The following is a 12318-nucleotide window of genomic DNA, read 5'->3' on the forward strand; positions in this document are numbered from 1 at the left end:
TGCAGACTGTTGTCATTAAGTATATGGGTCGCTGTTCTATAAATACAGCATATATACCCGGGGTTTCCACAATGATACCCAGTGCAGTGTCACCCTTTGAATGGGGCCCTTTACTGCTCTGGGGTGTGTCATACTGGACACGAAAGCAGACTATTTTACAGGGTTAGGCCAAAGCCAGGCTGTAATATAAGAGAAAGAAAAAAAAAACACAAGCCTTTAATGGCACTTCAAAAGAACAGACTGTGTTGAGAACAGACTCGAGGGGGGGGGGGGTGGAGGTTTCAAAGCCGACATGCTGTTTGTTCAAGCACCTCAGGTCAATGCTAGTGTTAAACACATAAGAGGCCAGGTGACAGCGAGTGATGACTTACACTTAATAATAGCAGCCTGGGCAGACATAGTGGACAGGATTAGTTGCCTTTAATAATGCATGTAACGTTTAAAAATGCTTTCCGGTATCCAGATGGAGAACATCTGTGGGGTCACTGAGTGGTTTAATGACTACAAATATTATGTGAATCACATCACTGTGATATTTGCAGTCCAAAATGATGCCCTATTGGAAGGTTTATGGATGTGTTAGGATGGTGTTAACCCTGGTAGAAGTGCCAAGATATTAAGTAAAAGTAAAGCAAAGAAAAAGTAAACAAAATCACCTTTTTGAGGGCTTTAACATACTCAAGACTGGACCAAATCTTGTGAGCATGTATATCCTGTCAAAATGTTTTTATATGGTCAGCGTGATTTTACGCTTGAATCATTTTGGTTTGCAGGTGGCATTCACATGATTCAGGCTCACACAACAAGTTGGTTAATATTCTGCATTATACGTTGGTAGTGTATTGTCTGTTTTTATCCACCTATTGCGTTGCTGTGTGTAGTTCTTTTGACACCAGGAGTTAGGAATTGTGTGTAACGTCTTCCCTCAATACTTTTTTCCTATAACTTTTATTACTTGTTGCAGTATTTGTCTTATTTTGGGCAACAGTGTTTTGAAGAAGCATAATGTGTTCATTCAACATTAGTTTGAGGAAATTATTAGAAATACATTAGAAATGCCCGGGACAATATTGGATATCAGTAAGAAAAACAAATATATTAATAGATTCATAGGTTCAATTTCAATAGTGAGCATTTATATATTGTCTTAAGCTATTTAAATTGATTATTGCAAACTGCTGCAGGTTTATATATTTAGCAAATCAATATAATTTACAGTGGGGTCTAAACGACAAAAATGAATCAAAAGGAAAAAGCTTGCCAAGAAAATGTTTGCCTGCTTGATGATCAATAAAATAACTTAAAAATTTACTTAAATTGACAATCCAATAAAAAATGACCCAGGACCCAATTAGGGTAATGATACAAGAAATAGAGGTACAGTCCATTTATGTACTTCAAAGTAGAATCCCAGCAAATGGACCATATACACCAAAATGTTGGTGTATTGTACTTTTCCAAAAGGTCAACATCTCAAGAGTACAAAAGTGATACCACTCCAGCACTAAAGATTTACTTGGAACTTGGAAGTCAACCAGCACCACGACACAGATTAGAGGCACAGCATCACAGGTTCCTCTCTATATTATATTGACACAATTACACATTATACATTTATACTTAACAATATCCGATATTATCCAGCACCAATACCAATATAGGTAACAGCTTTTCCCACAAACTAATGTTGTGTAATAAAAAACACATTAGGCTTCTTCTAAATAAACACTATTTGTGCTTAATAATACAAATAGGCAGTAAGTAATACAAGTTATAAAGTGCCAAAACACCTCATGTGACTCAGAGTGAGTGCTCCTGAGGTATAATACTCGAGTATAAATACTGAAGGAAGACAACGCAACTACCAACGCTTTGTCATGTTCTGCATGACAGGTTGGACTTTAGTTTTGGTTTTCATGTTGTTTTTGGTTTTATGCTTATTTTGGTATTCTGTTTCCCATCTGGCACGATGTGCAGTTGTTTTGCGGTCGCTGGAAAGCGCGTGCACCAGTACCTGTTTCTCATTAGTAGTCAGTGCTACTATTTATAACAATAACATGATCATTGGCAGAAAGAAAAACTACTGTATTTCAATCAATATGAACTGATAATATCAGTCAGATTATATTATTTTCTACAAAAATCCCAAATCACCGGAACAAACGTACGGGAATAATTAACTGGTCTTAACACAATTTTAATGAGTGGTCAAATAAAAACAAAGAAGAACACCATTTTAGTTACACTAATATACCATAGGCTGCACGGCGGTCGAGTGGTTAGCTCGCAGACCTCACAACTAGGTTCAATTCCACCATCAGCCATCTTTGTGTGGAGTTTGCATGTTCTCACTGTGCATGCGTGGGTTTTCTCCGGGTACTCCGGTTTCCTCCCACATTCCAAAAACATGCTAGGTTAATTAGCGACTCCAAATTGTCCATAGGTATGAATGTGAGTGTGAATGGTTGTTTGACTATATGTGCCCTGTGATTGGCTGGGTGTACACCGCCTCTCATCCATAGTCAGCTGGTATAGGCTGGCCAGTATACAGTGCGACCCTAGTGAGGATAAGCGGCATAGAAAATGGATGGATAGAGTCCCAACATTGGAATTGCTGGAATTATATTCATGATGGAACATAACAAATTTTGCCAAAATCTGCACAAGTTGCCTTTTGTAACATCTCTGGGTGGATTTTCTTTTCCACTTTACAGGCTTATCCCATTTTTTTAGTCAAAACACACACAAAGATTAAAAAGAGTGGGTGTACATATTAGTCTTGGGGAGCAGAGTATTGGTTAACTGAGTTGGAGAGTCTGGAGAGCCTCATTGGTGGCACCACAACAACAAGGGGAAAATGAGGAGGTGTTACACCGCATCACAGCCCCCGACAAGCTGACTCCATGTGCCACGCATTTTCCCTCCCAATTAGGAGCAGACGACGTGCCTGCCTGCCTGCCCCCGCGAACCCTCCCGAGCCACTCACAGCCACACTAGTTGATTCTGTGGCTCTGCGACAAGCATCACAGACAAGGAGAGGAGCGGTGGTCAATATCCACAACAGGCCCATTAAAGAGGGAGGGAAATGTCACAGAGAAATACGAATGATGAAGAGCTTTTTTTATTATTATTGGATAGGCACTGCTGGAAACTTTACCACAAGAGACAAAACACCCCAAAACAAAAAAAAAACTCCCCACCCCGCCGGCCACAATAAGAACACTAGTAACACAGAATCTTTTTCATTGCATCACTCACAATAAATGACTGAGCTGTTTCTATTAAAATCATTGCAAAAGTCCAAATTAGCACCCTTCGGCTTTATTATGATAGCTGGGTCCAATCTGCATCAGTGAAGACTTGCACAGCAGCAGTGTCATCACAGCAGTACGAACATGCAGTGAAAACGTGGGAGTGTCTGACCCATGTAAAAAAGCAAGAGACAGGCAATCCAACCACACTCAGCACTTAATGAGGGACGCTCAGTGGAACACAGGACCAGTGAGTGGAATGTTTTGTGTGTAACAAAATAGGCCTTTGGCTTGGCTAATCAGATCTTAGTCAAAACATCTCGTAATCAGCATCCCTCAGCAAAAAGCCTGTCCATTAATCACATAGCAGCGGTGAGGAGCGTCATGGGTGGCATTTTCCACTCACCACTGACACACACACACACACGCTTACAATTCCTAGCGATGTCAAACAAAAAACCTGTTGTTTTTGTTGCGGCCCACATGAAACACTGTAGAGCTATAAAAAGATTTTCTTAGCAAATTCCCTTTTAGATAGAGCCTAAGTAACAGTCGTTAAAACGCTGTCATTTAAATGAATATTCTAATGTTCTTTAGGGTTGCATGGCTCCATTCCAGACAAGCCAGGGACTGTTAAAAATGAACAGTAGGTGCTTTCATACAGTAAGTGCCCTCACACATTTGAATGTATGCATTTGCTGCCATACACTCTGATGCTTCACTTACTTAAAAACACACTACAGATGTCAGCCTATTGATGAATGCTATGCCAGGTGGGAACATAAAGGGAGTGTGAGAGGGTTTTATTATAGAAACATTCTCTCCAGAATTTAAACACAACACAAGATACAACCACTTTGCTCCAGAAAATTAATAGGGACACCCTAATATGAGCTTTTCGCCAGTTGGTCATCAAATGGCAAAGATCTAGTGCAGGTTTGGGCACCCGCATAAATGTAACCTACAGAACCTGAACCTACAGACTAGCTCCATCAACATCACATGGGTTTTATCATGGGTCGTGGAGGGTGCTGGAGCCTACCCCAGCTGTCTTCGGGCAAGAGGCGGGGTACACCCTGGACTGGTCTCCAGCCAATCACAGGGCACATATAGACAAACAACCATTCACACTCACATTCATACCTATGGGAATTAACCTAGCATGTTTTTGGAATGTGAGAGGAAACCGGAGTACCCGGAGAAAACCCACGCATGCACGGGGAGAACATGCAAACTCCACACAGAGATGGCCGAGGGTGGAATTGAACTCGGGTCTCCTTCCTGTGAGGCCTGCGTGCTAACCACTCAATCACCGTGCAGCCCGGGTTTTATCATGTCTGTGCATATTCAAACAGTACATAACGTGCAATGCTTTTTAAGACGAATAATGTTAACAAAATATATATTAATGTTTCTGATTTTCGCTGATTTTGCACATTCCCTGATATAATACAGGGAAGAAACCAAAGATGAGGCTGCCGCGAGCATTCATTTCGGCTTAGTTTCCAATTTTCTTCTGCTTATTCTATTCAGAGCCCACACTCACTCACTCACATAAACACTTTTCAACATTTGACATTATATAAAAAGCTGAAGCAAAAATGATAATTCAAATCTGTATCAGTAACCACATTTCCACGTTAATATCTGCAATGTCATCCTTCACACGCTCAATGTATGGTACAATATAATATACTGTAGTATAGTAACAATGCAGGTGATTTTTCTGTCCATGTTCAAACCAGGCTAAAGTTGGGTATGCTTTGTTTTGTTTACAGAAGCCATCTCTGCAGAGTCTGTCTTTTTTTTTTTTTACTAAGGTGTGGAGGACAGTGAAAGCTGCAATTATAGACATACCAATAGAGGAAGGGATCAGTCAACATGCACTCCCTTGAATGCCTACCGCTATCTCTGATAATCACGCTGACAATATCCACGTACTGTTTGCAGGAAAGAATAGCAAGCTTCGATCACACAATGGTGAATAATACTCATGTGTAAATAAAAAGATCACCATAGGATCTTTTATAAGCAGCAGCGGGTCAAATCCCGCTGCACTTGTGTATACTGTATGTGCCTTGTACCCCGCCTCTCGCCTGAAGTCAGATGGACTAGGCTCCAGCTCATGCGTGACCTTATACAGTACAAGCAGTATTAAATAAATGAATGAATGAATTAACTGAGTACCAAAGCAGTTGGTCAGGTGCGGAACGAACGTCTTGCAGGCACTGGCGATATGCATCTCGGCACTCAGCACAGCTTTGATAATAAGGTCCTCCACCTGCCTCATCAACACTAGAAGAAAATATGTGCATATTAGATTATTTCTAAAGTACATACTCAGATGTATTTACATCAATAATTGGAAGAAACTAAAAGGTCAGACTCACATGTGGTGTCCTTCCCCTCGTGCCTCAAATAGCGCAACACTGCACTCATACTCCACTTGTTGCCGTAGTCTTCAACCTCAGGGTCATCACAACTGGAAGGGAAGCCATGCACTTCAAATGAATGAATGTGCTTTTGCATTGACAGCATCCATTCAAAAAAGATGATGTTCAAAAGTATTGGGACAGCTGGGTATTTCATCTACAGGAACTGAAAAAAAGAAGGTACTAATGTGCCCATGAGAAGGCCCTACTTCAGGGACCTTCGATTAACTTGTCCTGAGGGCAACATTTTCAGAAACTAAGGGCCGACAGTGGAACCTTGGTTAGCAGCAATTTATTTCAGAAGGTCTGACTATAACCAAAACGGACATTGACTGGATCAATTTTTCCCCATTAGAAATAATGTTAATCCAATGAATCCACAACAGAAAGCCAAAAGTGATAACATAATTTAACAATTGTAATTTTACATGCAGAAAAAACATATAATACATATAAATGAACATGGTTACTTTTACTTTCACTGAAGACGTGTCTTGTGGCAGTGAGATCAACCACCACCATCTTCCTGTTTTGCCATATCTTCAATTCAATATTGTTTCTCACCTCAACAACCCAACAAACAGCCAAAACAAGTCGCAAGTACCAGCATTTTGACAGAAAAAGGTGAAAAACATGACTGAATTGAAGAAATGACTAATGGGAAAGCAGAAACTTGGTCATGGTTGATCACGTTATCACATTGTGTCTTTGGGAACAGTCACATCTTCAATGAAGTTGAAAGTAACCTTTAATATTCATTTATTCCTTTGATTCGTCATTTATAATAATTGTTTTATGCGTGTAAAACTATAAAAACTTGTTTTGAGTTAACATTTTTCTGAGTTAAAAAAGCAAGGATGTTTTGTGCTAAAAAAAACTACTTTATGCAGTGTATTAACAACACAACGTGATGTCAGCTATATTATACGCTAACGCTAGCACACAAACCGAGGCACAAATGTGGCGTAAATTTTCAACGTTAACCAAAAAACATGGTTACCAGGACAAACGCTAACCGAGGTTCCACTGTATTGAAAAAATGTTAGCTTTTAGGAATGTCCTTAGTCTCTCCCACGTTTTGAACTGAAACTTTGTTGAATAAGACTCGCCTACGTCCTTGTCATGCTTGATGTAGTTCTTCCTAAATGTATTTAATGGACTTGGGGTCAAGGGGTTCTCAAGTTCTTACAGACCAAGTTCATTCAAGCATGCCTTTATGGATCTCATGCTGGACCATTCCCCAAACTTTCCCACAAAAGGTGCAACCATAGCATTGTCGAAGATGAAGAATTAACGGTAAGGGACAACTTAAGGGTCTCGGAGGTGTGTTGAAATAAATACTTCTCCACGGATGGATAGATGGTGTAGTTCAGACAAAGATTACCTGACATAATCGCTGCTCTTTTTGTTCACGCTGTAGTTGGTGAGATGCATGAAGGTGTTCTTAATATTCTTTGCAGTCCTGTCATACTTGACGGTGGCAAACCTGAGTACAAACAGAAGTCGTTTGTGCCAAACACACACAAAAAAATGTCATCCAAAAGAAAAAAAATCTGCACATTTCTAGTGGAATGATTGATGGACACTTGACACTCTGTGTACAGATTAGTTTCTGGAAGCGTTTCAGAGACGCAGATGCCAAATGTGCAACAATGAGAATTCCTTGGCACACACTGTGTACCTGAATTCCAACACAACCCAAAGGAATGTCAAGAGATAAAAGTGGGACAAGGAATTTAAGCCCCATTTATTGCTGACTGTTTTTAATCGAATCTTGCTGCACGTACACAGAAAAGGAAGGCACCAAGTTCATATTTTACTTATGTATTATTTTTATCTGTACTGTATGTAAACATTTTCCTACTGTACCTATACCTGGTAATTGCCTCTGATTAAATAATTACAATAGCCTTAATTTCCACATTTATTGACTTTGATACAATTTCACACTTCCATTATGTCGTTATATATATTTTATACATAATATTGGAACAATAAGGAACCTAAAATTCCCAAACTTCCAGCTTTACTAGCACGTTTAGACTGCTCTCTACTGGTCAATAAAGGAATAGCAGTCAAGGGGCCCATAATTGATTTAATGGTGATACTGGGAATTACATTACATTACATTACACCGGTGTTTTTCAACCTTTTTTGAACCACGACACGTTTATGTACATCTTGCGGCACATCATTAACCAAAAAAATATGACAAAATGTCGCCACAACCGCTCACGTGCATCACTAAGTTGCCTTGGAGGAACGAGACAATCAGGTACGTGTTCCCACACGGACGAATATTACATTGCTCTGCCAGTCTTTACAACACGGACACTCGACAATGACGTAATATTTGCAGAAAATTAATTAATACATTTTTTAAGTGATATTAGATAATTCCTCGTGGCACACCTGACGATTTCACGCTACTGTGCCGCGACACAGTGGTTGAAAATCACTACATTACACAAAAACATACAGACCACATACTGTAAACTAGCATGTCAACTAACTATCAACACACCAAGGATTCATGCAAATGTCCAACTCACCTGGCAAGGCCTTCTTCATATACATAAATGAGTAGTGGATCGTATGATGTAACCAACACATACAAACGCATGTCAAACTTGAATTCTGTAAACAAAATACAAAATTGAGGCAAACCATAAAAAATCGCTACAAATCTTCCAAGAATGTGCAAGGTGAAGCCACTCACCATCTATCAGTAGAGGGTTATTAATATAGCGGGACACCAAGATGTTCTCATCCAGTGAAATCTGATTTGGCTGTAGAAGATATAAGAAAATATAGAAAATATGATCACACACACAAGATTTAAAGATTAGATTAGATTCAACTTTATTGTTATTGCTCATGTCACTGGTACAGGGCAACAAAATGCAGTTAGCATCCAACCAGAAGTGCAAATTTAAGTACCTTAGTAGTAAGTAAATGTAGAAAAAAAATGGACAGATCTATGTAAAAAAATGACTGTATTATAGTTATGACTATAATACAGTGAGGATTTGTACAGGGATATAAATGACTATAATATGGCTATTGTAGATTATACAGATTATAAACAGTATGCACAGTATGGATGTGACAATATATAATAACAGTAATATGTACAGTATTGCAAATAAAGGTGCGATTTGCATGTAACCTCCACTAGCTAGCACATCACCCATGATTGGGGTGTCCCCAAGTCACCTTACTTGAAATGCCATGTTCCAGTTGGACTCAGAAGTTGGAAATTCCAACTTGGAAATGACAACTAGACCACCCCTTCAAGTTGGAATTCTGACTCGGAAAGTCTGAGGAACTTTTCAATACTCAACCTCAACTTTGGACTTTTTTTTTTTTTTTTTTTAAGTCTCATGAAATCACAGTCAGACTAATAATAGCACAGTCCAGTCAGGGACTACAATTATTCTCAAAGTTTGGGTGCTTATAAGTCATGTTGGTAATGCAAAAATAAAGCCATGTCAATATTATTGTGAGTATTGTGTGTGTCTGTAGCATTGTACAGTATTGTACATAAGTCTTGCTCATGCTAAAATGACAAGAATGTTGCGCAGATATCCAACTATGTACTAAATTACTACAAATTGTATAGTACTCCTCATGCAGGAGTAGACAAAGACAGAAACACAGAGAGAACAATGTTGATGATGCTAGCAGGTCACACACATCTTTCAAAAGGTTGAAATATGTTGCCTGTGACGAGTTAAAAGACTGAGGTGAAGCGTGTTTAACCTCAAAGCTGGCCGCAGTTCAGAGAAAACACAAACCCCCCAAAAAAAATCATAAATACTGTATTTCTTCCTTTTTCTCCAAACATCTTTCTTACACTCTTTTCATTAAAATGCCTCAGAAGAAGACAAACTGTGCAAATGTTTTCAGAGAGCGGGGTGCTGGTGGAGCTCCTCTAAACAGCAAATGGCCTTGAAAGTGTGTGATTCACTCCACCCGGGCTCATTAATGTTTTCACGAGTTGATAGCACCCCCCGTACGCATAACATCTGCTCAACCGACTGTACACCACAAGTAATATTTCATTGGACTGAAAGGGAACTTCCATGCATGTACAGTATCTCACAGAAGTGAGTCCACATCTCGCATTAGCAACCATTTTAGAACAGGATAGCTTCTCAAGGAATAATAATGTAGAAATGCAGCGTCAATATACTTTAGAGTAGCCGGCGTGCAGCTTGTAGAACAGACAAGATTTACTATCAACTGAAAAGGGACGCGTCATGGAAGGCATGACTTCTCGACAAACTGGTTATATGACAAGCATGATCCCCTTCCTTTGTTTTCCAAGCGCCCTGCTGACAAAGCTGAAGGTGATGGAGTGTTCAAGTACAGTACGTCATCACACTTGTACCCAAATGAGCAACTGTGGGGTGTCTTCAAGTGCAAGGAAGCATGAAAATGTTCCTGTAGTACATTTGTAAATGGATAGGTAATACAGCTTTTTAATGTGCAACATTATCTTGTAGATTTAAACCTTAAACCACACAGTCGGGAAGAATGGGGTTCGAATCTCCGCTCAAGTACAGTACGTCATCACACTTGTACCCAAATGAGCAACTGTGGGGTGTCTTCAAGTGCAAGGAAGCATGAACATATTCCTAGGTAATAGGTGATACAGCTTTTAGGTAATACAGCTTTTTAATGCGCAACATTATCTTGTAGATTTAAACCTTAAACCACACAGTCAAGAGATCGGGAAAAATGGGGTTCGAATCTCAGGTCAGGCACCTCTGTGTGCAGTTTGCATGTTCTCCCCGTGCAAGTGCGTTTTTTTCCCAGGCACTTCTGTTTCCAATAACATGCATGTTAGGTTAATTGTTCAAATTGTCCATAGGTATGAGCCCTGCCCGGCTAGCGACCAGTCCAGGGTGTACGCCAGTCTCCAGCGGGCATAGAATATGGATGGATGGATCTGTTTTGTTGTTGACACGGCCTAAGCCACCAGCTCTGTGATGTCATCATGAAGAAATAGAAAAGTATTCCAGTAACAACCTGTACAGATCTGGTGAATTCCATGCCCAAGAGGATTAGCAGTGCTAGAAAACTGCACAACAATTGTGTTGCCAGCTTTATCTTTATTTCAAGGAAAAGCTCACACTAAAGAACTTTTGTTTCTGTGTCATGACTCATCCATGCATCCATTTTCTATGCCGCTTAATCCTGGGGGTATGCTGACTTTAGGCGGGACGAAAGAGGTACACCCTGGACTCGCTATGTCATGATGGTTGCTATTATAGGATTTCAAAATTGTCTTTTTTGGAGGACTCAGTTAAAGTCAGCACCATCACAGGAGGAAGAATCCAAATGGAGCGATTACTTACATTGCTGACTAAGTAGATGCCTCGTCCTCTGGATGATGCTACTGGTTTAATAATCCATGGGCCCTTGTCCTTTGTGTAACAAGCTGGCATGGTGGACAGAAAATTGAGAAGTAATTAGAAGCATATTTCATGGAGCAATATAATATTTTCCATTGTACATTTAGACTACGATTTAAAAATTATTTAACAATTAACAGTGAGTCTTCACTCACTTCATTCAGTGAGTCGAGACGAATAATCATAAGCTTTTGTCAAGTAGGTACTTACAGCAGAATTCCTGGTATTCCGAAGGAAGCACAAAGGTCTGTGGAACAATGTGGAAGTTTCTGAAGCCGTGGGCCTCCTGCATTCGCTGAATGTTCTTATAAAGGCGATCTTTGCGGGTCAACTCATAAGATCTGGAAATCAGCAGTTCACAAACTGTAAGGTTATTCACTTCATGACACTATTTCATTTAGAGAATGATGAGTGGTTGCATATCCACTAGCGGACAGAGGAAAGTAGCGGAAAAGTTGAGAGAAAGGCCTAAAAAAACCTTTATTTCTCATATCAGCAATGCTTTAAATAAAATGTAATGGTCATTCATGTGTGAAAATAAGCTAACCACTGTATAATGAAACTAAACTACTCACCCTTTGAATATGCATGATGGACAAATAAAAGGGAGAGAAGGCTAAATAAGGTGCGTGCTAAGCAATAGTGTCACCTAGTGGTGTTTTAAAGGTATTGCTGGAATTAATACATGTGTTGTATTTATCAAGTGTACTGTATTTACATAATTAACTTATGCAAATGATATCAAAAAATAATTTTCTTATATTGTACTGAACAGACAGGTGCTTTCCTATGGTGAAGTAAGTCCCATAATCGGTTCTTTGGTTATCATCGCACTTTATTCCACTGCATGTACAATGTAATATTGCTGATTGGATTTAAATAAGTACAAAAGACACGATTATAAGAAATACAATTCAAATAGTTGAGTCCTCACCCACCTGGGAAAGTGGTTGACCTTCTGGAAATCTTGAAGGCTTCGCAGTAGATAAGGCTTAAGGTGAGATCCTGTCCACATTAAGTTAAAGTCGTTGCTATTTGCGTTAACCTGAGGGATAAAGTCAGACTTCAGATTGAGTTGTTTCATGATTTAGTGCACGCATACTGTAACAGTTGACCCTGGCAACGCACGAAAACCGAATCTAATACATAATCATAGTGAATAAATGGTGTGCATTGTGTCTTCCAATCACCAATCTGATATCCATCATGTATAAG

At 39.5% G+C, this 12318-nt stretch overlaps 1 protein-coding gene across 7 annotated transcripts in view; it reads right to left on the reverse strand.

The window, feature by feature from the left end:
• The window catches only part of ttll5 (tubulin tyrosine ligase-like family, member 5), a 60507-nt gene that overhangs the window by 45509 nt on the left and 2680 nt on the right, over window positions 1-12318 (reverse strand). For all 7 annotated transcript variants that reach the window (XM_078796249.1, XM_078796252.1, XM_078796251.1 and 4 more), the window contains exons 5-12: window positions 12042-12148; window positions 11314-11444; window positions 11047-11129; window positions 8403-8472; window positions 8236-8320; window positions 7068-7169; window positions 5642-5733; window positions 5439-5546 (exon numbers count right to left, since the gene is read on the reverse strand). In XM_078796249.1, coding sequence (XP_078652375.1) covers window positions 5439-5546; window positions 5642-5733; window positions 7068-7169; window positions 8236-8320; window positions 8403-8472; window positions 11047-11129; window positions 11314-11444; window positions 12042-12148 — 778 coding nt within the window. The remainder of the gene's footprint in view (window positions 1-5438; window positions 5547-5641; window positions 5734-7067; window positions 7170-8235; window positions 8321-8402; window positions 8473-11046; window positions 11130-11313; window positions 11445-12041; window positions 12149-12318) is intronic.

The sequence above is a fragment of the Doryrhamphus excisus genome, linkage group LG14, assembly GCF_037039965.1.
Source record: "Doryrhamphus excisus strain RoL-2023G ecotype Guam linkage group LG14, RoL_Dexc_Guam_v1.1, whole genome shotgun sequence".
NCBI lineage: Eukaryota > Metazoa > Chordata > Actinopteri > Syngnathiformes > Syngnathidae > Doryrhamphus > Doryrhamphus excisus.